General features: G+C 29.3%; 3 protein-coding genes across 3 annotated transcripts; 2 read left to right on the forward strand and 1 right to left on the reverse strand.

Moving 5' to 3' along the window:
- Positions 1 to 765: 765 nt before the first annotated feature.
- LOC113512792 (brachyurin-like) lies at positions 766 to 3773 on the reverse strand. The gene is made up of 5 exons (XM_026896708.3): positions 3523 to 3773; positions 2935 to 3202; positions 2423 to 2521; positions 1503 to 1696; positions 766 to 954 (listed from the first exon to the last, which is right to left on the reverse strand). The coding sequence occupies exons 1-5, from the start codon at positions 3736 to 3738 to the stop codon at positions 853 to 855; spliced, it is 879 nt and encodes a 292-aa protein (XP_026752509.1). The 5' UTR covers positions 3739 to 3773; the 3' UTR covers positions 766 to 852.
- Positions 3774 to 13054: 9281 nt separating this feature from the next.
- LOC113522413 (UDP-glucosyltransferase 2-like) lies at positions 13055 to 16787 on the forward strand. The gene is made up of 4 exons (XM_026908087.3): positions 13055 to 14124; positions 14861 to 15080; positions 15491 to 15707; positions 16293 to 16787. Exons 1-4 carry the CDS (start codon positions 13303 to 13305, stop codon positions 16603 to 16605), a joined length of 1572 nt encoding a protein of 523 aa, XP_026763888.2. The 5' UTR covers positions 13055 to 13302; the 3' UTR covers positions 16606 to 16787.
- A 3222-nt stretch (positions 16788 to 20009) lies between these two features.
- LOC128200648 (UDP-glucosyltransferase 2-like) lies at positions 20010 to 24068 on the forward strand. The gene is made up of 4 exons (XM_052894732.1): positions 20010 to 20868; positions 21325 to 21547; positions 21879 to 22095; positions 23195 to 24068. Exons 1-4 carry the CDS (start codon positions 20050 to 20052, stop codon positions 23472 to 23474), a joined length of 1539 nt encoding a protein of 512 aa, XP_052750692.1. The 5' UTR covers positions 20010 to 20049; the 3' UTR covers positions 23475 to 24068.
- Positions 24069 to 24999: the final 931 nt, after the last annotated feature.

Genomic DNA, 24999 nt, shown 5'->3' on the forward strand with positions numbered 1-24999 from the left:
TTAGTACCCGAGTACTAAGATGTCGTAATTTAAGTAATATAGAAGTTCAAAAAATTTTTCTGCAGTCACTCTAAATAACGACCTTTGACTACCTATACCTTTGACTATATCATACATTAACAAAATAGATAAGATATTTTTAACATTGTTTATAAGATTAGATATGCCAAAAAAACTCTACTACGACTATTATCTACCATAATGACATATATGCTTATTTATCATTGATACTCATATTAAGTAATTGCACATAGATATTATTAAATACATATATAATATTGGGAATAGGTAGCACTGCACTACTTTCTACTAATCTTACTATCAGTATGAGTTTCTTCTATAAGGATATAATAGGGTTATTTTCAGAGTTATTTAATATTGTGATGATGATAATGATGATGTATAAAGCGACCGCGTAATAGATAGAATGATAATCTAAAAGTAAAATACAATTAACTAATCACCACGACAATATACTTATTACATATTCTATGACTTAAAATCATAATAAGTAGAAAAACTTGAAGAAGTTCAGAAGTAAAGGTTGAAGTGAGTAACGCTTATGTCCATTTCGATAAAAAATGTTTCTATCGTATCTTCTTCTTACGTTATGTTACTTCAAGATAAAATGAAAGCAACTGTCAGAAACGACAAATAAGTAAATAAAATTTCTGATATCCAGCATTGTTATGTAAAGAACTGTTAATACCAAATTTCAGACTTTAAGACTCATTAATATACATAGTTTTAGTTGATAGATTAAAATAATAACAATAGATAGATTTATTTACAAAAAAATATATTTAATAAATAATATTGTTACAATAACTTATGATTCATTTCAGATTATTATTATTGACTAAGAACCCATGGTACGAAAGATGTGACTCTCGCGTAACCGGCAGGTAAACCGGCTTGGCAGCCCGCTCGTGCTCCGAAAGATACTACTCCGATCTAGAAATTAAAAAAAATTAAACAATAATTTCACAAAATCAAATAATTTATCTCACAGAATTAAAGTATCCCAATAAATAAATTGGGATTGTTTACTTTCTGTATGTAAAACAAAAAAATATATCTTTTACCTAGCGAAATGCTACATATACTATGTCAAAATTCAAAGAAAATTGGTTGAACCGTTACTACTAAGTAATATCTCATCTATTAAATTCTGTTTACTCTATATATATGTATGAAAAAATTTCTTAGACTATCCAATTCATCATATGCACGTCTGTATAGTCAAATTTTATGCTTCTACCTGATCAAAGTTAATCAAATTAAAACATGATAAACCAAATATTTTACAGCAATTTTTTACAAATTCTTTGTCAAAAGGTAACATTAAGCTACTTAGTTTATTTTCAGACTACGAAACTTTCACAACACTTTTACTGATATTTGTTCTTAGTAATGTTTCATTGATTTTTTTATGCATATACTAACTCAATAACTTTACGAAACTGTGATCATAAAGCATTGTTGTTCAAATATAAACTTACCAGAATATTTCTACCATTGCTCGAGGTGACCAATGGACCACCAGAGTCGCCGCTGCAAGTGCCCCGTCCGTTCTCACCACTGGTACAAATCGTTGTGTCTTGTACAGCAGCACCATATACAGCGGAACATTCACTGTTAGTTATCACAGGAAGAGTTACGGAACTCACCCGCTGAGTAACGCCGATTGATCCGCCTGTTAATTAAAATTCAAAGTTAAACACAACATATTTCTTTCTTTTTTTTTTAATTAAATATAAGTTAGGTTTATAGATCGTTCAAATCCCACCAATAAGAGGAATTTCTACAAAAATTAACAAGTTCTTCTTAACAATGTCATAACGAAAAGAAATATATTAATAAACTATTTTATAAGAAATTTATAAAAAATAATTTTTATCTATAAAAAAAGGTAAAAATGTAATCAGTATAAATGCATCGATTGCTCTATAATACAATACTATTTCAATTATTTTAATAAATGACAGTGTTACGCCTTTGCAGGACATTACAAAACCTTAATATACTCTATTTATTTGTCAATAAAATTATTACAATTAATAATATATTTTTACTTATAGATATTAACAGTATTTTTATTGCATTATTACAAATCAGTATAATTCGAATATATAGTTAGCTAATTATGTCATGATTTAACAATGCGTCGTGTCTATATTTTGGTCTAATCTACGTCTTAGTAGAATTTCCATTACAAGTGGAATTATATTTTAGAATTTAGTGAGAACTATAACGAATCTATGAAATATTAAAGCAGTACATTTAGTAATATTTGTGTTGTTTAAAGTAAAAATTATAATTTTCCATATAAATCCCTTCAGTCGTTGAAACGTGATTGAATAATAATTATTGAAAGACACATTTTCACTTTCACTTTTATTATGTTAGTAAGATTACTCACCATCAGAGGTCAAACCGTAACCAGAAGCAAGTGCGTTTACACCAGCATAGTTATTATCGATTTCAGATCCAGTAGGCAAAGCGACAGGCTGAATTACATCTGTAACAAATATACATATTTGTCAATAATAAATAAAATTACAGTTATTAAAGTATTCATTATTATAGGTATAAAAATATCTATTGTTTAAGTATTTAGTAAATATATGTGCATGTTTTAACTATTGATTATATAAAATATCAAGCACATACCGCAATATTCTCTTAAAATAAAAAATAAATATGCTTAGAACTGTACTCCTTGAACGGGCAATAAAAGACATGGGTAATTATAACTTAGGCAAATAGTATAGTTTTACCCATTTGCATTATATTTATCATTTTATTAGAATTCAGCATAGCACGAGTTATATGTATAATTTAGTTTATTAATAGTATTTTCCATCAACAGAGTATACGTCGCATTTTTTTTTATTGGTACACAAAATATTTTAAAATTTTTACGATACTCACTTGAAAAAGTCACTGGCGATACACGAATGACGGCTATGTCATTAGAAATAGTGAGTGGGTTCCAGTTGGGGTGAACGGAAACATCACTGGTGCTTATACGGACGCCTCCAGAGAAAAGTAAGTTAGAGCCAAAGACAGTTGTGATGCTGCTAGATGTAATTACTCCATCGAAGTAACAGTGAGCAGCTGTTACCACACGTGTGTTAGAAATGACGGTACCACCGCAGACAGATGTCAGGACTAACAGAATTTGAATAATAAGTCCCACCTGTAAAATGTAAAACAAAATTATATATTACCAGATGCAGAAATTTTAGAAAAGTTGACCGAATAAATGCCTCTTTCCCACTTGTGTTTCTGTCATCAAGTAGATAGATGCCTTGTGCTTAAATGCCTGTTTCGGTTACAAGGGTACTTTATTAAATTATCGGGTACAAACACCTTAGGACTCAAGAATGGCAAAGTATGAGGTATACAATGGGCATATGTGCATTCCAAGATGTTATCTATAAGTGATGCTCACTACTTTCTAATAGGTAAAGGGTACATCAACGTATTTGACATTTCAAGTTAAGTAAAAAAAAATACCTGATATGGCACTTGAGATATATCAGTGATGGCTCCTCCAACAATTCTTTCGTGAGCAGCACTGAGGCCTTGTTGTTCCAATCTCTTTATTCTACTTGCTTTTGGAATTCCAATCTTATAATGGTAGCCAAAAACTCCTACATCCTGTGCCAAGTTGTCCTCAGCACAGACTACGACTGCAAGAGCCAATGCCAAAGTTAAACCAAACAACTTCATGGTACTGTCTTATGAATACCTTTGTTGCCCTTTTAACACTACCATTTATATATACAATAAAAATAATCTTATCATGATCTATTTACTTGCGTCTGATTTATATACTAAAATGATTGAATGAAGGTAATTAACTTAGACGAATTCTTAGGGATCCACAATATAAATATATATACACTGTGTATATATCGTATATGTAGATAAAAATATATACATATATGTGTATTTTATTTATACACGCTCGCCGCTTTTAATTTGGCTCTTTTCGATACATATATGAACATATGTCGATATATGCACGTCTAGAAAGGTCCCTCTCAATTCTTACATTCTCGATAAATCTCTTTTGCAATTCTTCTTTTATCCAATCTCGCTAAATGAGCAAAACAAACGAATCCTTTTCGATCTTTCTTACTACATTGTCTTTCAATCTACACTTCCCTCTAAATACACTATATATGTATATAACACTCATAAATAGATAATCACTCCAAAAAAAGCAAATAATTTTTTTTTTAAATAGTTACAAAAGTGGCGAATATATTTAGAAGAGGGAGGCCAGTTTTAGATGCCTATACTAATTTTGATATGAATTTGATATATCTTTATCAATCGAAATAGTTTTTAGTTTTAAAAAGTAACCATAGTAAGTGGTAAATGTTTATAATAATAAATCTCTTGCTTAATTTAAAACCAGAGAAGCCTCACAAAATTATATTACATACTCTACTGAACCCAAACATTAGATAGCTATTAAAAAGATTACAACAGGATAGACCAATATATCAATGATAATAATGTCTAGCCAAATTAAAATTATTACTTATTAGTGCTTATGTACCAACGTAAGTAAATAGTAGTGTGTATATTGAACATTGAACATTACAACATAGAAAAATTATCTCTGTAAAGTCAAAAATCTAAAACGTAATGATGAGTATCGCAATTAATCACAGAGCATTATGACAAGAACATTATCAAGAATGAAATCACTTTTTTACTACGTTTTATTTAGTTTAATAGGTTTTGAATCCGTCAGCTGCACATTCTTTTGTTATATAATTACTAGCTTTTTCCCACAGCTTTTCTTGCGTGAATTAAGTAATATAAAATAACTGAAAAGTACTACATTTTAATATATTCATATTTTAAATTTCACTTTTTTTATACAACTGAGAATGGGATATATAACATATAACAGATAACATATAACAGAGTATACTGTTTCGCCCATGATACCCCCCATTCGTTGCCATTCATTTATTTTTTTTAACTAAAATATATTTTTTTTTGTTTGTTTATAATTTGTTTTATGGTAAAAACATGAGTGAGAACTCAAGCCATAAACGGTTCTTGAATAGCTGTCTCTTATGTTCGTTCATCTTCGAAGGAATACTGCAATATTGGCAATAAAACTACAGAGTAGATAAATAGGTACACATCTTAATCGTCAAAAATGACAATACATAAAGGGTATCACCAATATCACAGTGTATTCTGTGACACCTTGTACCATCAATACCATTTAATGGTGTTAATAGAAATACCGGTAATGTGTTCGTGGGATGATTATGGAAAGACAAAGATATTCAAGTCAAGTTTCATTAAAAAACTTCCAGAATATATGTTACAATAAATTTGGAAACATTATTGTAGGTATGTAGCAGCCGATAAGAATATGTAATTAATTAAATTTATCTTATCCACCACGTCTTTATGATAGCCACCTCTGTCTTCGAGATCTGGTTGATGTTGCAAGCTATTATTTTGTGCACGGACATTCGATAATATTAATCTTCGATTAATATTAATTATTAATTGACGCAAATGACTACGCATTATAGATTAAAAATAGTACATTTACTTACACACGTATTACTTTTACAAGATTACAGTCATTCAAGTTTTATAATACCTACTCGATAATATAAAAAGTAATTAAAAAATAATGTATAATATTAAAAAAATAATAAAATAAAAAGTTTCGTAATTACGGTGACTTCGTCTGCTTGAACGGTAATATGTTCATTGAATGACATAAAACGTAATCTATGTATTTAATCCCATATAGAACATTTATACCAATTTTCATAATGATTGATTAAACCGTTAAGGTACCAAAAGGAATCAAAGAACAAACTCATTTTTATTATTATAATATTAGCACAGATGGAAACTTTGTACAAAAGTCGATTGCTTGGGTACCTCTGTCCCATTCGTGTTTCAACAGTACAGTATACCTACTCTGTTATGTCCATGGTACTGCTCATGTCTCTAGGCAACGGTTACCACTTTCCATCAGGTGGGTCGTCAGCTTGTTTGCCATTCTAAGTTGTATAAAAAAAATCGATTCAAAACTTTACATTTACTATTTGCTATTCCGTAAAATAATTTCATAATATTGTCCTTTTAAAAATTTCATGAATATATTCAATACATAACTCGTACACTCGTTTCGTCTGTAACATTGTAAAAATCCGTTAAGCTATTTTTCACCATGACGGCATAAAAAGTAACATGTCAAAATAATCAGACAATAAAATATTACTTGTAACTAAAACTACCAAACTAGTTAGAGAATAGCTCTTTAGGATCGATTTCATTAGCCCAATTTTGGTACACTTACGATTTAACAAAATCATGTTGAAATAGAAAAAAATCAATTTCACCCATTAAAAAATCATATTAAGTAGTCGAGTTTTTCTTTCATGCATGACAATGAAATGGTAACTCCCACCTCTATATTTGGGTCTAGCTAGCGAGGTACCAGTGAGGAATAATAATTATGTGAAAATGAAATCAGGTCAGTAAGCTCATTGTGAGAAATTCATCAAGAATTAACCACGATTATTTCCATAGGGAACGCATAGAAGTCTAATTTATAACAATCTCTAGTCTAACAATCTCATCCCTATTCACGAATATAGCTAATTTTTAATAATTTTAAATCAATTTAACAAAATCATTGCTAAGTACCTAACATTTCTAATCAACATTATAAATTACAGCTGCAAAAAGTTAACAGTTATCAATTATAAATAGTTACGTGTGCAAATTAGAAAATACATTGTATTTATTGATAACATTGATTATTGATACTTGGATAGTGGAAATCCTTATTATCGGTACAAATTATATCTAGAGAATTACAAAGCGGTAGTTTAACAACTGTAAGTACTAATACTGGCATAACGCAGAACACAAAGATTATTATTAAAGTACTAACCTATCCCATGATTTCGCCCGTGTAAATTAGTGCATAAAGTATCCTTTGTGCTAAGTTAGAATATAACCTATCCGTGTACCAAATTTAATTAAAATTCGTTCAGTAGTTTATAAAAATAATAGCAAATATCCATCAATTTATCGTTACAAACTTTTGCATTTATCATCATTTTGATATTTTTTATCAAATTTATATATTCATAACTGTATATAATTTCCAAATATTCAATATATAAAAAAAATTATTACAAATTGTAAGTAAATATCTAAGTGCGAAACTAAAGCGACGTAGGTAACAATACCGTGATTATTTTAGTCTAAACAAATAAATAAGAAATACTAAAACTCTAATATTTTTTATTAAAACTGAAACAAAACGCAGCAAACAAAATACCAAAAACGTGCAATAACACAAAACGGAACAATCAATATGTACATTGCAGAAAAATAGCTATAGGGAATGTACACGATATATACGAGTAGTTTGAAAAACGAATGAAGTTATCGTTTTCCGAGAAGGGAATAATTGAGAGGGGCACAATCGAGATATGATGGATCTCACACCTCTTCGGCCCATCAAATAGCTCTTCAAAGGGTAAATCTATATTTAAGTGCCTTGCGAAGTTCCTACTTGTAATTACATTTTTATGTTGTCGGGACTCGGGGCTTGATACTAATGCCTCTTACAAATGCGAATATAATAGAGACCGCTCCCAGCGGGATGCACTGAAATTTCTTTCCAACTTATTTTCTAGTGTTGCTTTATTCAATAATTTAATTTGGAAAATATAGTAACGTTTATTTTCCGCTTCTCTGGTAATTTAATTCAGAAAATAAAATAACATTATATTGACTTTTATTTTTGATTCTTAGTCATAATTTTATTGTTATTCACTAATTGTTATTCACTAATGTCTTTTAAAATTCGAATACATATCATAATTATTATCTATAAAACAAGTGGCTTAACTTTTAATTTTTAATCTTCAATAAAGTATTTTATGATGATATCATCATAACAAACACTTGTACTTTTCCAAAAAATATTATACAATAGGTATTTATCAAAACTGAAAACAAGTCTGGTTCAAAATTATACAAAGTGCCAGTAATAATAATGTAATTTTAAGGTTAATAATGTACTAAAACGTAAATACCCAACTATTTCAATATATTTTATAATACATATTTATTTAGTATCTATCACTTAATTTGAATTGGTATTTACATCAAATTTTCATCTTAATTGGTTCATGCCATAATGTTTACACTTAATTTATGTTAAAAAATTCATTGCTGAAATTAATAATCCATTAATAAAATGAAATTTGCAATTCATTCTAGCAGCACTTTATTGTTTTTTTATTCAAACAGGCGTAGATATCTAACAACAAAAAAAAAGAAAGTCCATAATAATTAGAAGCATGTAACCCATGATTTTGAGCTCGTGATTAACGTAATATAAAATTAACGTGTAGGATCATATATATCATATACATGAATCTAGAGTAAGTATATGTCCATTTTTTTCTTATAATAATTCGACGTCTACCATATAGTCTTGAACGAACATAGGGACAATGAGATTCAGCTAACCAGTAATATGATTCCTAAATAAACTATAAATAGATAATTCTTCCTAAAATGAATTCAAATAAATTTAATATTATTTATTATAATAATAATAATAATATACAATATTAATTATTGTATTTATTTAAATAATTTATAATGTAGTAATATTAAGGGAGATATTATATGTTTTTATTTGAATTTTATTTTCCCAGAAGTTGGCCATTTTCATTTTCGCTACACTTGAAGGGCCTAAGGACGAACAAAACATGTCACTGGAAAGTCTATTCCCGTATCTTACGGTTCGGATCAACAGAAATTCACTTATTTGTCTACCGTATACCGCTGTCTCATGCTCGTGATACAGTAGCGAAAAGGTCTCTATGTATTGAATTTAATCTGTGTGTCAAATTTGATTCATACCCATTCAATCTGAAGTGGACGATGAAATTTTCAGCAACAGAAACTAGCGGACTCATTGCTAGCAATATACCCTGTCAGTTTGATTTAAACGTGGTGATGAACGAGCCTAGTGAATTATCACGATGGACCTACTGACCTGAATTCATCCTTATCTATCATTCCTCACTGGTATCAATGAAAATGGATGAGTAACCTACCTACATAAACCAATAGCGAAGGCTGGGTTACTCATCCATTAATTCATTAAAAGGAACGTATTTACAACACGAAGAAAACAAATGTAACTAAACATTGGGATTTGATTGACGAAATCGGTATTAACTTTACTTTACTTTATTCTTTATTGTACACAAAAGGTTATTGAAATGTAAAAACAAACATAATAGTGCACAAGGGCGAGCTTATCTCCAATAGAGATTTCTTCCAGCAAACCCAATATGAGGAAACTGACATTTCAGTTAGTTATTTAGGATAAAAATTTGGCGATAGTACGAGTGTTTTACTAATAATATCAACATTTATAAATTTCTATATTTAATAAAAGATTTATTGCACATAAAAATATACAGTCATGGGTTTACTGTAAACCTGTAATTTCAAAGTGAAATACATATCTATAAAATGTAACATTATGCCCAGCATATTAGTGTCTAAACAAGGCCTAGCCTGAATCTTATACACAAATACCTTCAATTAAATACAATTAAAGATGTAGGTAGATATTTGTTGTAACTTATTTATTCCTGAGGTTTAGTGTTACTCTCGTTTTTGGTCTCATTTAAGTTGACAATTGAAGACGCTTTTTTTGTATAGTGACCAAATGACGTTTAGAAATTCTTTAGACAATATCATATTGAATCAGATGAACTATCAACTCGTTCGTCTATCCGAGAGGTATAAAAAATAAAGCGATAATTAAATATTTTAAAGTTTTAGTTGTGTTGTTATTTTTATAATAATTCCTACAAAATAATAAATAATGCGGGAGTGAGAAGCGAGCAAACACACTTTTTTATAACCTTTTTAACTTTAATGAATTAAACAATTGTCATGAATTTGGATCAACTAATCGCCGTAAACTTGTCATGGAGAAGGGGCTATAAATCCCATATCGAGTAAAATTTAGATCCAGATTACCGCGGATAGAGTCGCAAGTGCATTTTGAAATGAAAATTCAATATTTATATTCATGATTATTGTCTCCAATGTGAGAAAAGTAATTATTGAATATTCACAGAAGCTTTATCATTAATCAATGCTATTTATGTGTACTTATCTGAATGACCTTTCATGCATAAAATATAAATTGATGTTTAAACAAAAGAGTAGTTACTTTCATATTTACCTATCATATCGTTTCTTATACTTATTTCTAATCTTTTTATCTATCTGTAATTTAAAACAACAGATATAACTTTATTTAATTAATAGTTATCATTATAATCATTTCCATTTAAAATCCACGACTGCAAATAGGCCTCCCCTATTAGATCGCCTAAAGAATTCATTCCATTGATACTCTACAATACATTTGTGTTGGGGGGAAAGGGATTGTTAGTAATGGGGACTAAGAATCCCATTGCTAGCAATATATCCAACCAGGTCGACCTCCTCGCGGTTCCCCCTGGAAACTATCATGATTAATTCCTTATGAATTCATCATGATGGGCTTACTGGCCTGTTTTCATCCTCATCGATCACCCTTCACTGGTGCCCCGCCAGCGTATCCCATTAGCGCAGGCGGGGTTACCACTCAATTTTCATTCAATAAAAAAAAAGAAACATTTGTGTTCATTACTTCATCTAGTTGAAACTAATGTATGATTAATAGAAGTACCTTAGATTATATAGAGTGCGCGTGCGCTGCGGAAACTATTGGTGATAGAACAAAAGTATGTTCTACAATATTGAAGAAAATAACAATAACTACAAAAAAACTTCGCAATACTATATGTCCAACTATTATCGTTATGTCACAATAACCACTTTTTAAAACGTAAAAAAACCGTGCGAAGCTAGGACGGGCCGCTAGTAAGTATATAAAACACTAATAATTTTTATTAGGAGTCAGCTAATTTGACAATTAATTGACAAAAGGTTGACCCGTTTTTAAGACTCGATGCTGTATCTAAATAATATAATATAAATACCTATACTTAAAGCCCCATATTAATTTGATTATTGGAGTGGATTATTAAACCATTATTGAAATAGCCTTGAAATTCTATGTCGTTTTTCAATCGGTTTCTTTAGTAAAAATATTTAAGTTTTATTAGTAGAACACTTTAAGTCACACACCCTTTAAAAAATACAAATTAATTACTTTTTTTCCACTATTTATTATTACTTTCATAAGTGGACCCAACCCAACTGATATTAAAAATCTCATTTTTGAAACTCAAAAATGTAAAACATTTTGAATAAATTTTAAGTCAAAATAATACAGACTATAATATGGAGTATAGAAATCTACTACATTTAAATGAATAATATTTAAAGAAAAGTAGTTTTTACAATAATTATGTATTAATATGACTCATGGGTTTGGACTGCGTTATACACTGCATAATGTTAAAATGCATAGGTAATTTAATAACCTTAATGCATAATTTAATCTACATAACAATAGAATGTTAAAACTAAATCGTTTTAAATTACACTCATTATAACTATTGTGTAAGTTCGTAGGTAATTAACTAGAAACAAAAATACAATGACATTATTTGAGATTTTTTCTACATCTATGAATAGATAACATGTTTTTTAACTAAACTAATCCTCGTTATCGATTTTTTTTTATAGAAAACTTTGTCTTATACACTAACAACTTTTTTTTTCATTTTTTTATATAAATTCATTACATTCATTAAAAATATCTTCATTATGCTTATAAGAAATATATTAAATTACTAACAGCGCTAAATATATATATGTAAATACATTATATGTTATAATATAAATGAAAAATTTACATAAATGATTAATTTGAAGCATTTGAGGTAGGTCATACTTTATTTATCACGTACCTTCATAATAAATACTTATAGAACAACTCAATCATAACAACTGAACATAAAGATAACACTGTTTAATAACAAGACTACGTATTCTGTGACTGTTGATTAGCGATTTTTACATTTACTTATCAAAACATATTCTTAATAAACTGTATTGTAATTATTCATTTTATTATTATTCATCGATAATGAACTGATTTCAAAACTTAATTAGTAATTACTTTCAATTATTATTTAATTAAAACAAGACTGATAATATAAAGAATTATAAAAATTGCCTACATTAAGACAGTCGTGTCTTGAAAATCTCGAGTCTCTAGAATCATCGAAATCTAGAACTCTGGATATATTATCCCTATTTTTATTAGTAAATGTGTAAAAGAATCATTCTCATTTATATTATAATACTTTAGTGTTATTTCTCTTAGGATTATCATCCTACTCCATATATTCTAAAATACTCTTCTATTAGTCATTAGTCATGTATTTAAAAAAATAATATACATTATGTCTGAAATGAAGTATCAAAATATAAAAAAGTAATAAATTAAATTGAATATTAAAAGTATTGAATAACAATGCAATGATTGCAGTTAATAGCTATGAAAATAAAAAAAAAACTATACAATAACATTTTGTTTTACTCGAATTATTATAGAAATTCGAAGCTTACGAACAATTAACGTAAAAATACTGATTTAGTTACAATGAGGTCACCTAATTGTACAACTTGTTTAGTAATACTTTTATACATAAAACAGATATTCTGGGTTGCAGTTATATAGGTATAAAAAGCAAACAGTTAAAACAATAAAAATTTTGCTGCTTGTTCTGGTACATGTTTATTATCATTATTACTATCCAGAGTTATAGGTACTTACTAAATGAATTATTCATATTGTTACTTATTTTGTTTATTTATTCATTATTTTCCATTATGCGTATAACAAATAACCTTAAAATACATTTTATTCCGCTAATTGTCCGCTAATAAAATCCAACTACAATTTATAAATTTATTTACTATCTGCTTATTTGGTATAGTAATATAGGTAGCTGTATAAATGTGCTATCTAAAGAATGTAAGTCCAGTGAAAACTGATTCGTCGGGAGCGAAGCACGCTCGTGGCGCCGGCTCGCCGAATCGAGGCCACGATCAATGACGCCACCGAGCTTCACTAATATTTCTGGTTCTTACGAAACAAACGTGTCGTCAGCAATATTACCTCATATCGTCTACCTCTATTATTAGAAAACTACGTAAGCAGTGTTCATTTACACTCTAGTGATCATACAGCAGTGAAACGAAACGAACGCATTCGCATCAATTATGGAAAAACGTACTATATTCGCATTTTATTTCATCGCGACGATATTCACAACAAACAGCTACAGAATACTCGGAGTGTTCCCCTCGTTGGATCGCAATAATTATCTCACGTACAGGGGATTGTTTCGGGAGTTAGCCAATCGGAACCACGAAGTGACCCTCATCAGCCACTTTCAACTCCCTGACGCTCCAGCCACATACAAAGAAGTGTTATTAAGCGACAAGCAAGTGTATAAAGGTTTATCGTTTGAATCAGTGATTGTAAATGAAGTATCGCGTGTGCCGTTTGAAACGCTAGTCGCTACTAAAGGTGGAAACGATGACTGCAGGACTCTTATGAACAACCATCACGTACTGCATATGTTAAGGACTCGGCCTCGGTTCGATGTTATTTTGGTTGAGTCGTACAACAGTGACTGCGGACTGGCCTTGGCCGCCAATTTGAGTGCTCCATATATCGCATTCAACCCCCAACCTATTCAACCGTGGCAGTATAACAGGTTGGGGATAAATTTCAACTCTGCATGTGTAACACAAGCTGGATTACCTTATGGCAAAGAGCCTTGGTTTTTCGAACGGTTGAAGAGTTTTGTTTTGTATCATGTTTCTAACTGGGTGTACTATGTCGGATCTCAAGTGACAGATCATGTGTACTTGTATAAATATCTAGGTGACGATTTGCCATCTTTAGAAAGTATAGCGTCAAACGCAAGTCTGTTGTTTGTAAACACACACCAGTCGGTATTCGGCGGTGTTTCCCGCCCGGATAATGTTGTTGACATTGGCGGCATACACGTGGGCCCTCCAAAAGTAATACCAACAGTAAGTATAGTTATAATCAATGACAATATCTAATATTTTATTTACATATAATTTTATACATTTTAAACAATATTATCCACAATTGCATAACAATTAAATCGTTGACAGATGACGCTTGTATTGTATTGATTATTAGGTCATACTCCTATTTTTAGAATATTAGGTACATTAGCTGAGCTAGATCAGTATATACTGAATGACGTAATCAAGAAGCATAAAAATTTGCATGAATTTACAAGATTATATTTTTGACGAATCTAAAACTGTCCATTACGTATCTACATATACCTACAAATATACATTGCATTAATTCTAAATTTAATGAAAACTTTATTCTTATGTAAGCCAATGTATATATATATATATATATATATATATATATATATATATATATATATATATATATATATATATATATATATATATATATATTATAGTTATATGAAACACAATAATATAACAATACAATATTATAAGAAAATTTCTTTAGAAAAAGGGACTAAAAAATATTTTGTTATTTTTAACAAGATTTCTTTTTAATATTTAAAATTAAATAAGCCAATAAAACTGGAATATACAACTTGTTACAATTATCAAACATCGACTATAAAACATTTTATAATTCCATTTTGTAAAGTTGTTCATAGGTGTAAGCTACGGTTTATCATTATCATCATATATAGACCTTCGACTTATCTGTACTACATACATTGATGATATGTTTCAATATTTTCAGGAAATTGAGAGATTCATAAACGAAGCGGAACATGGAGTTATTTATGTCAACTTGGGCTCAACTGTGAAGGACTCGACTCTTCCGAAGGATAAATTAGAAGAACTTCTAGCAACATTCAGTAAACTACCACTAAGAGTTATTTGGAAATGGGACGGTAACACATTGGACTTGCCCAGAAATGTTATGACCATGAGATGGTTTCCACAATACGATATTTTAAGTAAGTACCAACACAAGTATTTTGGAATAGTCAAGTGCTATTTTAATAATTATATGATTATTTTATATAAAAAATATATCACATTATTCTAGTTGTAAAATATTTAAATTTAACAATTGGTAACAAACAACGATTATTGAGGAAGTAAAAAATTCAGCTATAATCAATACCTATGCCTTGAAAATTAGTAGAAACCAAATTAACATTAAATAGATTTTATAACGACAAATAGATGAACACATTAAAATTAATCACTCATCCAATAAAATAAAATAATTAAAATGAAACTTGTTTAATATTACTCATAATTAGAAGTGCTAATTTAATGTTTCCAAAAAAAAAAACTAGAAATTAACAAATACTTGTATATACAAAACAAATTACTATAAAAATATCTTTTTACGTTTCAGAACATGACAACGTGAAAGTATTTATATCACACGCAGGCATTTTAAGTACTATTGAAGCCCTAGATGCGGGTATTCCTGTCATAGCCGTACCTCTATTTGGTGACCAGTATGGTAATGCTGCAGCGCTTCAAGATTCGGGTATTGGCAGAACAGTTTCATATCAAGATTTGAAGAAAAAGTATCTATTAAATGCAATCAATGAAGTTTTGGATCCTGTGTAAGTTGATGCTCTTTTTTTAACATAATTGTGCGTTATTAAGATGTATTGTACACTAGTAAACGCAATGTACTTTAATAGTACTATCTGATATTTAATTACTAGCTATTGAATTACTTAATAAACTAATTATGGTAAGTAAGTGATTATTGTCCAACTAATTATCAACAGGCGTTAATCTTATATATATAAATGAACATTCCAAAACAATATGTTACCTATATCAGTAATAATTATTATAATTTACTATCTCTGAATTCTCATTTTAATTAATTGGGTTTTATTATTCAGTGATAACTTGACTCCAAGCCTTAATAATTATATCTACTTTTGTATTTATGATACTTACACACTAAAAGATTTTCATATTATAGTAATACATATGAATGTTGTACCTTAAAGTTGTACCGATTAATCTTACTAATTGTGTTAATATAGTTGTTTATATTTGCAAATAATATATTAAATATAGAACTGAATGTACTTTTAGTGCATGCTTCTAATAAAGATTTTTATTAATTGCCCATTTATTTTCTGTAAACTTCGAGTCGAATTTCTTTTTAATAGTTTTTCCATTTTTTACAGATGGCAACAACGCGCCAAACATGTGTCTCGAATATGGCATGACCGTCCAATGTCGCCCCTTGAAACCGCCATCTACTGGACCGAATACGTAGCACGTTATCAAGGCGCACCAAACTTAACAACGGTCTCTGCTAAAATACCGTGGTACCAGCAACTACAGCTAGATGTCCTCGGTTCTGTAGCTATTGTTGCCTACATTTTATGTTTCGTGTTATACAAAATTTTAGCTACATGTTGTTGCTTCTGCTGTCGAAACGATTCCGAAACTACAATTATAGAAGACAGAAGAACAAAAAGAGTTAAATTCGAGTGAAATGTAGTAACGTAACGGTGGGTTTGTTTAATATCTTGGGGTATTATCAACTCTATGAGAATCTCAATTGATAACCACATTCGGGTGGTTATATGAACTGGAGCTGGTGACTTATAAATGTATTATTACTTCACATTGTAAATATACAGTAAAAAATGACATAAATATTTTTCAAATTATTCGATGATGCTTTTTATATAACTGCCTTACTTTCAACCTAAAAACTCTAGTGCAAGAGAAGAAAAAAATTCTATATTTGGTTTCTATCCATCGGACTAGCTTGGTAATAGCAAGCTAAAAAAGAAAGAGAATCAACAAGCTAAAATAGAATTTGTGCTCAGTAGATGATGACAAATAAGTCTCTTTATTGTGCTTTTTAACCGAATAAAACAGAAAAGATCACATAAAGAAAGCAATGATTGCCTTATCACTAAAAACAACATTCAATCATTGTTTGGATGGAGAGATGTAATTTATTATAATGACTCATAATTAATTTATTAAATTATTTTCAGAACAATATTCACTATATGAGTATAAATCACTTTCAGAAAATATAATGAAATATGTGCGAGGAAATCTCAAAGTTGTACAAATAATATAGAAGTTGCAAAGTAATAGTTTGTTTTGTTATGTATATTTTGATATGTCATGTAAAAGAATTATAACTATGTTTTAAGGAACATATTGAATATAAAATTAATGAATGTAAACGAAGGGGACGATTAAAAGAAAATAATAGATTGTTTGAAAAATAATACAGATACGAGTAAAAAAGGATTGAGAACAGGTGTGAATGCTTATAGGCACCCGAAGGAGAGGGAGATAAATGAATAACCACAAATGAATAGAATAAAAGCAAACCAACAATGTTTATATGTGTATTATAGATAAATTAGCATTGTATTATTTTTCTACATATAAAATTGATATGTTAATATTCTAAATAAATATGATTGTCATTAAACAAAACTTGCACGTTAAGTTTTACAAGTAGGTATTAAATACCTGTTATAATTACATAATGTATTCATATGTTTGACAGAAATGCGATATAAGAATTAATTTCTAAGAAGTATTTTGTAAAATAATATTATGTATATGTTATAATAAACAAATTGTCATCTGGTAACATTTACGCTTCAAGTCGTCATAATGTAACTATTTGTATTTTGCTTATGTATCTATATATTGTTAATAAAGATAAATAAAAAAGTTAAAAAATAAAATGACCAAAAAATATTTTATATTATGATATATACCAAAAATAAAATAATTTGTAGAAACATGCTATTTTTATTTAATACAGAATCTTTAGAGTCTTTGAAAGTGTATACCAACCTGGGGAAGGAGACACGGAAAAGGATCCCTGATATTTCATAATAGTAAATGATAGCATAAACGAGCGTGGACTTAATTGTTGTCATGGCACTGAATATCTGTTGACAAAAAGGTTTTTTACATATATATATATATATATATATATATATATATATTTATCCTTTTAACTTAAATGAAGTATAGTAGGTAGTAGAGTATATAGGGTATAGACGTAGTATAACATACTACGCAGAGGCAGACTGGCAATGCAATCACATAAACGAGGCAAGAAAATGATTACTCTTATATGCGTGCTTTGTAAATCGATGCATTTGGAAGGTCTGAATCTATATGGAACTGAAGTTGCAGAAATAGCAAAGATTCACTTATTTGTCATAATTTTTATTTTAATTCTTAAACGTTTAGATTAGTTTAAATTAGATATATTTTTCTACCAATTCCTATATAAAATATTTCTAATTGTTCCATAATATTGCATTTAAAGAGATAAATTTTTAAAGCGTAATTAAGTGAAAAATAAGCATTTTTTTATTATTTCTTCTTATTTATGTTATATACAGCACACTTAATTCTAATTATATTCACTTAAAACTAAATATGTCTTAAAAACGTAAAAATAATTAAAACTTGTTCCCACTTCCGCCAAATCAACTAGAGCTTATATGTATTTTTTTTTTTTTTTTATACAACAGAATGATAAACAAGCTGACGGTCCACCTGATGGAAAGTGGTAACCGTCACCTATAGACACGAGCAGTACCATGGACATAACAGAGTATACTGTTTCGCCCATGATACCCCCCATGCGTTGCCATTCCTGAGGACTCAGATGTTATTCCTCTGTACCCAGTAAATTCATGCCATATCCCACCCTTCAAACCGAAACACAGCCATGCAAATACAACTGCTTTACGGTTGAAACACGAATTGGACAGAGATACCCAAACAATCGAATCGAATGTATGTATATAGATGAATGTCCTACTAATCTATCTAGCCCTAACATATGTATTATTATTTCTCTCTTTTACATTGCCAATCTATATACTTTATAATCTATGATATAGGGTATCTATAATACAAATGTTACAAATATATACATAGAGAACACGTTATCATTTTAATCTATCTGATAATCATTACATTGTTGCTGTCTTATAAACACTGTTTCCTTAGTAACTTTGTAAAATATTTTTTGCAGCAGTTATAATAACGAGCGCCTCTAACATTGTAACCATTATCTGACTTTGTATGGATACCAGTGACGGAGTATACGTTTTATATTATGTGGGATGTTTGAATTTTTATACACCATAATGAAAAAATATAAAAAACAATCTTTAATAATGATTACAAAGATGCTTTGACACAATGCTGTATTTTTTTTTATTCTCAGATAACGTTATCAATTTTAAAATAAGTGTAAATATTTGATGTCGTCACATATGATATAATAAATGTAAGCTACATAAATACTACATAAATTGTATGTTAGCTAAATACAGTAATAACTTAGTTAATCGTTTATTTATTTATTATAATGTGGTCAACATTACAAAAAACATGTTTAGTACAAAAGACGAACTTAATGCTACATAACATTCTCACCCGGTTAACCAAATCGTCATAAAAATTGTCGTATTTGGCTCATGCCAAAAAACAAGTTAAAGTAATTTTTTATATGAATTAGGCGAACAAACTTATGGTCGCATTTAATTTTTAATATATCATTACTTGTAAATTTGTTAACAAATAATATATAAAAAATTTAAATAACAACGTTGTTTTGGCTGGAAAATTGTCACATAAAATGTAAGCAAACATAGTATAGTAATTCATAAACTTGATAAATACATTATATAAATAAAAACACGTGTCAAAAAATAGAAATTATTTCGTTTGCATGCCCTTTCCTTTACCCACAAATAACATAATAATTTATTATGTGGTCACCTATTATTATCATATCTACTGAAAAATTTAATCTCTATATTATATTTCAAATAAAACCCGGCCCTGTTATGTATGATATAATAGTAATAATTAGGTACATCAATAACTAGTAGGATGGTGGTGAGTAAACGTGAGTCTTAAAAAGGAAACATGGAAGTTAACACGTGTTTCACTCGTGTGTTGTTAACAATAGTTTTATTTAATAAAGTGTATACGTTAAATATTTTAGGAGTATTTCCTTTTGAAGGGAAGAGTCATTCTTTTGTGTTTAATCCTTTTATGTTAGAGTTGGCGAAACGAGGCCATAATGTGACAGTAATATCTCATTTTCCTCAAAAGAAACCTGTTCAAAACTACCGTGATATCAGCTTGGCAGGTAAAAGTAAAATTTTAGTGGATGTTTTTTCCTTGTACCGGTCATATTGGAGTATAATTGAAATCAGTTTATTCTTGGTGAATTCTGGAACAGCTAATTGTAAATTAGTAATGGCTGATGAAAATGTACAAAATTTGTGGAAAACGCAGACAAAGTTCGATCTTGTGGTGACAGAGCAATTTAACAGTGACTGTTACTTAGGATTGGCACATAAATTGAAAGCGCCGGTTATTGGAATAACATCACACAAAATAATGCCTTGGCACATGAGTAGATTCGGCATAGTGTACAATCCTTCGCACACAGCATTCACCTTTTTAGAAGGTGGTACAAAACCTACACTGTACCAACGAATTGAAAGAGTTATTTTTCACAATTATTTTAATATTTTGTACAAGTATTTCTGTCAGAGAATCGATGAAGAAACACTGGCACAGTATTTCGACGATGTCCCACCGTTGGAGGAATTAGGCAGAGACATTAAATTATTACTTGTCTACCAGAATTTCGCTATGATGGGTTCTCACATATTTCCATCAAATGTCATAGAAATTGGTGGACTTCACGTTGTCAAGCCCAAACCTTTGCCAAAGGTAAGTATGTACCTACTATAAACCGCACAAATTAAATATTTACTAGCTAACTGAATTTAGTAACTTTCTGTTGTTTGTTCCACTCGATGAGACTTCCATTATTTGAACAAATTGAGTTTTTTTTATTTGTTTCAAATCTTACTATACTACCTTCCTGTTTTATGGCATTGCTAAATTATTTAAACAACATCCTATGCTAATAAAAGGATAGCTCATATGGGAATGTTTTGCTTTACATTAGCCGTAACGCTTTTTAATCAAATAAAAAATTTGAAAGTAAGTAAAACTTTGTTACTTCTTAGATCTTCAACAACCCAACCAACTGTCATGATTTTTTGTAATTGTTTAAAATAAAGAAGTATAAAAGCTACTCTTTATCCTGGTCAATACGCATATCCCAGTCACGCGGATGAGAGGAGATAAAAGCTAATAATAATAAAAACTAAAATTTTACAGGATTTGAAAAAGTTTATTGAAGAATCCGAACATGGCATAGTTTACATTAGCTTCGGATCAATGTTAAAGGCAGTAACGATGCCAACAGATAAACTTCAGGCTATTATTGATGCTTTATCGCTATTACCCCAAAGAGTTGTATGGAAATGGGAGGACCAAACGCTTCCAGGCAATCCGAAAAACATTTACATATCCAAATGGATTCCACAAAATGATGTACTAGGTTTGTTCGAAACACATTAATTATTATCGTACTATGTGATTTATATCCATAGCCAAGTAAGTTACTGATTAATTTTGTACTCTTTTAAAAATATTTATATAAAGATTTATTTTAATAACATAATAAGGACTTTCTAGCACCATTTATTTAAAAAGATATCTTAATATAATTTTATAACCTTTTTTTATGTAATTGAGGTGGCAAATATGCTTTCGGTCCACCTAAAAGCCAGTACCAGTAGTTAAAAGTAATTGAAATAGACCTGAGTCGAGTAGCTGCAATTTAAAAGCAAATCCATTACACTTTCCAGACAGTATTTTTATTATTTCAGCTCACCCTAATGTGATGGCGTTCTATTCTCATTGTGGGTTGTTGAGTACCACAGAAGCTATAAATTATGGTGTACCGATGGTAGCAATGCCAATTTTCGGTGATCAACCAGTAAATGCAGCTGCTGTAGAAGAAAGTGGTCTAGGATATCAAATTCAAATCAATGAACTTAGTAAAGAGAAACTATTGGCAAAATTTAAAGCAGTATTAGATCCTACGTAAGTGCTATCTGTATTTTTCCAATTCATTATTGTTTTAAATTTTTATAAAGATCTGCTATATTGGCTATTTAAAGAGGATGGATGAAAGAAGGATTACAAAAAAAATATATCGAACACGAATAAATGGAGATGTTACTAGAAGGAGAATGTACTGAAGAAAGATCAGATCAAAAGTACCCGTAACCAGTGGAGGAAATTAAAAAGGTCTATCTGAATCTTGAATTTGGCATTCCACTTATTCTGCTTACCACAATATATAACAGGCGTGACTGATATGTATAGTATATGTACTTCTATGTATTAATCTAATATTAAGTCTACCTTTAGTACCAAAAATTTTGTAATGTGGTCAATAAAAAATAAACAAACAAATAAATAAATGATCTATCTGCGTACCAAATTTCATTTAAATCCATCCAGTTGCGTAAGCGTAATTATGTTATTGTAGTGTGGTATTGTCTCTTGTTTTGTGCTGCGATGGGCATACAAAGTCAGCGTCCGGTAAACCTCGTCAGAGGCCTTCATGTAAAATGAGAGCAATCTAAAATCTTTTGACATCATAATTTTAGCATAGCATATAATAAGTTCTTCTTCATATAATAAGTAGCAACAGCTTGATTGTTTACAAACATATAAACAGCCAATATTTTCACAAAATTTCTTTAGTACCTAATTATTATTAATATCTAAGACGAATTGTTAGCCATGGGAATAATCTATAGCTAGCAATATTCATTGTCAAGTTGACCTTCGCACGGTGTCCCTAAAAACCATCATGGTTAATTGCTAAAGAATTTGCCACAAAGGGCCTGAGCTAAGACTTCATTTTCATTTTGTCATCCTCCACTAGTTCCCCGCTATTATATACTTGTTTTTAAGGAGTGAATATATTATGGATGAACTTGACATTGTAAAATAAATTTATTATTATTATCTACAATACTACTAATACTCAATAAATATTTTTTTGTAAACTCATACATAATTTCAGACATAATGTATGTTGTTTATTTTTTAATAATTGAGTAATAATCTCTTTCCCCCAATATAAGTTAATTACCAACATATAATATAAACTTTATTTTACATTTTTCAGATTCAGAGAAAACGTAAAACGTTTGTCAAAGGTGTGGCACGACCGTCCCATTTCCGCCATGGACACCGCTATTTTCTGGACGGAATTTGTGGCGCGCAACAAAAACATAACCCTTAGTGCTGCCGCTGCCAATGTTCCCTATTATCAGTACTGGTGTCTTGATATATTGTCTGTATTCGTTATATTCATACTAACAATCACCTTTCTCATTAAATACCTATTATCCTTTTTTAAAAGAAATAAACGTCACGCTATGAATAGGAAGTCTAAAAAGGAATAATCTTGTATACCTAACTGTATTTGTGATCAAGCTTTGTTCATTTATTATAGGTATTTTTCCTTAAGATTATATAGTACTGTTAACGTTTAACATTATAATGAATTAAATATTTTATTACTTTTTTTTTATAAAACAACATTATACAAAAACATATTTCATAGTACATTTTATTTAAATCTTTTTTCGTACCAATTTTTTTTAAATAATGATACGTACGTACATTCAAGGAAGTAATTTCTTATCTATATTTTAATTTACTACCTTCCTACCTATTTCACGGCTTTAGCTGTGAAAATAAGATATAACATAATGACAATCTGAAAAATGATTGATCGGTCTTTACATATTTTCACATTTCTAATACTGTTCTGTTAAACACATAACTTTTCCATTAATTTGCTCAAAAAAGATAATAACAACCTAGTATGTCTTAGTTTATAATGTCTATGATCTATCTGTAAATCGAGTGCTCAATCCAAACTTTTTTAAATACTTTTATACTATGATATTCAAAGTTGTCCTTAGGTGATATTAGTATGGTTACACTATAAATAATCATACTTAACAATTAAAGTCAAGTCATGATGATGTGTTTATTTGTATTTTTTTATACGCCAGCTCCACTATGCTTATCGTACTACAGACCTTACGTTAACAAAATATTAAAAAAAATTTAATAACTCATTTTATTATGTATTCATATACGCTCATTTACAATATGTTTACTGTTATATTTAACCAATGACTATTTGTTACTGCTTTACATATTAAAGATATAAACAAATTAAAATCATTAGCTGTATGAAAAACTAAGAATTTGCCTGTGAACATACTACAAAAAAAATTTTGTAATAAAAAATTTATAAGCTACAAAATAAATTTTGAGTATTCTATACTAATTGAACAATTTATTTATTATTATTATTATAATACAATAATACCTATAACTTACTGCAAAACACTATAGGCAGTCAATAGGCAAATTATACAAAAACAATTTTTAATTTCATTCCACAAAATAATTAAATTACTAAATCAGTAAATTGCAAATGTTAATATTAATAAATTTACAAAATAAAATGTCAAAAAGACATAAAAATAAAAGAAATATGATATAATCAACTAACATGTCCATTCATAGACATCATGTCATAAACCACATGCTAGATACTTACTCATAACTAGTACATACAAAGGGGGGAAAGGGATTGTTAGTAATGGAGTTTGACAGCCCAATTGCTAGCAATATAGCCTATTAGGTCGACCTCCACGTGGTTCCCCCTGGAAACCATCGTGAACAATTCTTGTTGAATTCGTCACGATGGGCTAATTGACCTACTTCATCCTCACCTATCATCCTTCACTGGTGCCCCGCCGGTGTATACCAAAATTCAAAATTTCAAAATTCAAAATTCAAAAATCATTTATTCATGTAGGACATTTTAGCCGCTTATGAACGTCAAATTTTTACATTATAATTTTATATTTACCCTACCGTCCAGTTCGGTATATAGATCCAATTGAG

Source organism: Galleria mellonella, unplaced genomic scaffold (genome assembly GCF_026898425.1).
Source record: "Galleria mellonella isolate WM207_F2 unplaced genomic scaffold, CSIRO_AGI_GalMel_v1 utg23, whole genome shotgun sequence".
NCBI classification, from domain to species: Eukaryota; Metazoa; Arthropoda; class Insecta; order Lepidoptera; family Pyralidae; genus Galleria; species Galleria mellonella.

Bases quoted from the DNA above. Each gene is read 5' to 3' on its own strand.
- LOC113512792 (XM_026896708.3), bottom strand. From the start codon at position 3,738: ATGAAGTTGTTTGGTTTAACTTTGGCATTGGCTCTTGCAGTCGTAGTC. The intron at 3,203-3,522 runs GTATTTTTTTTT...TACATTTTACAG, and splicing joins TATCTCAAGTGCCATATCAG to GTGGGACTTATTATTCAAAT. The intron at 1,697-2,422 runs GTGAGTAATCTT...TTTAATTAACAG, and splicing joins TTACGGTTTGACCTCTGATG to GCGGATCAATCGGCGTTACT.
- LOC113522413 (XM_026908087.3), top strand. From the start codon at position 13,303: ATGGAAAAACGTACTATATTCGCATTTTATTTCATCGCGACGATATTC. The intron at 14,125-14,860 runs GTAAGTATAGTT...CAATATTTTCAG, and splicing joins CTCCAAAAGTAATACCAACA to GAAATTGAGAGATTCATAAA. The intron at 15,708-16,292 runs GTAAGTTGATGC...CATTTTTTACAG, and splicing joins AATGAAGTTTTGGATCCTGT to ATGGCAACAACGCGCCAAAC.
- LOC128200648 (XM_052894732.1), top strand. From the start codon at position 20,050: ATGGAAGTTAACACGTGTTTCACTCGTGTGTTGTTAACAATAGTTTTA. The intron at 20,869-21,324 runs GTAAGTATGTAC...AAAATTTTACAG, and splicing joins AGCCCAAACCTTTGCCAAAG to GATTTGAAAAAGTTTATTGA. The intron at 22,096-23,194 runs GTAAGTGCTATC...TACATTTTTCAG, and splicing joins AAAGCAGTATTAGATCCTAC to ATTCAGAGAAAACGTAAAAC.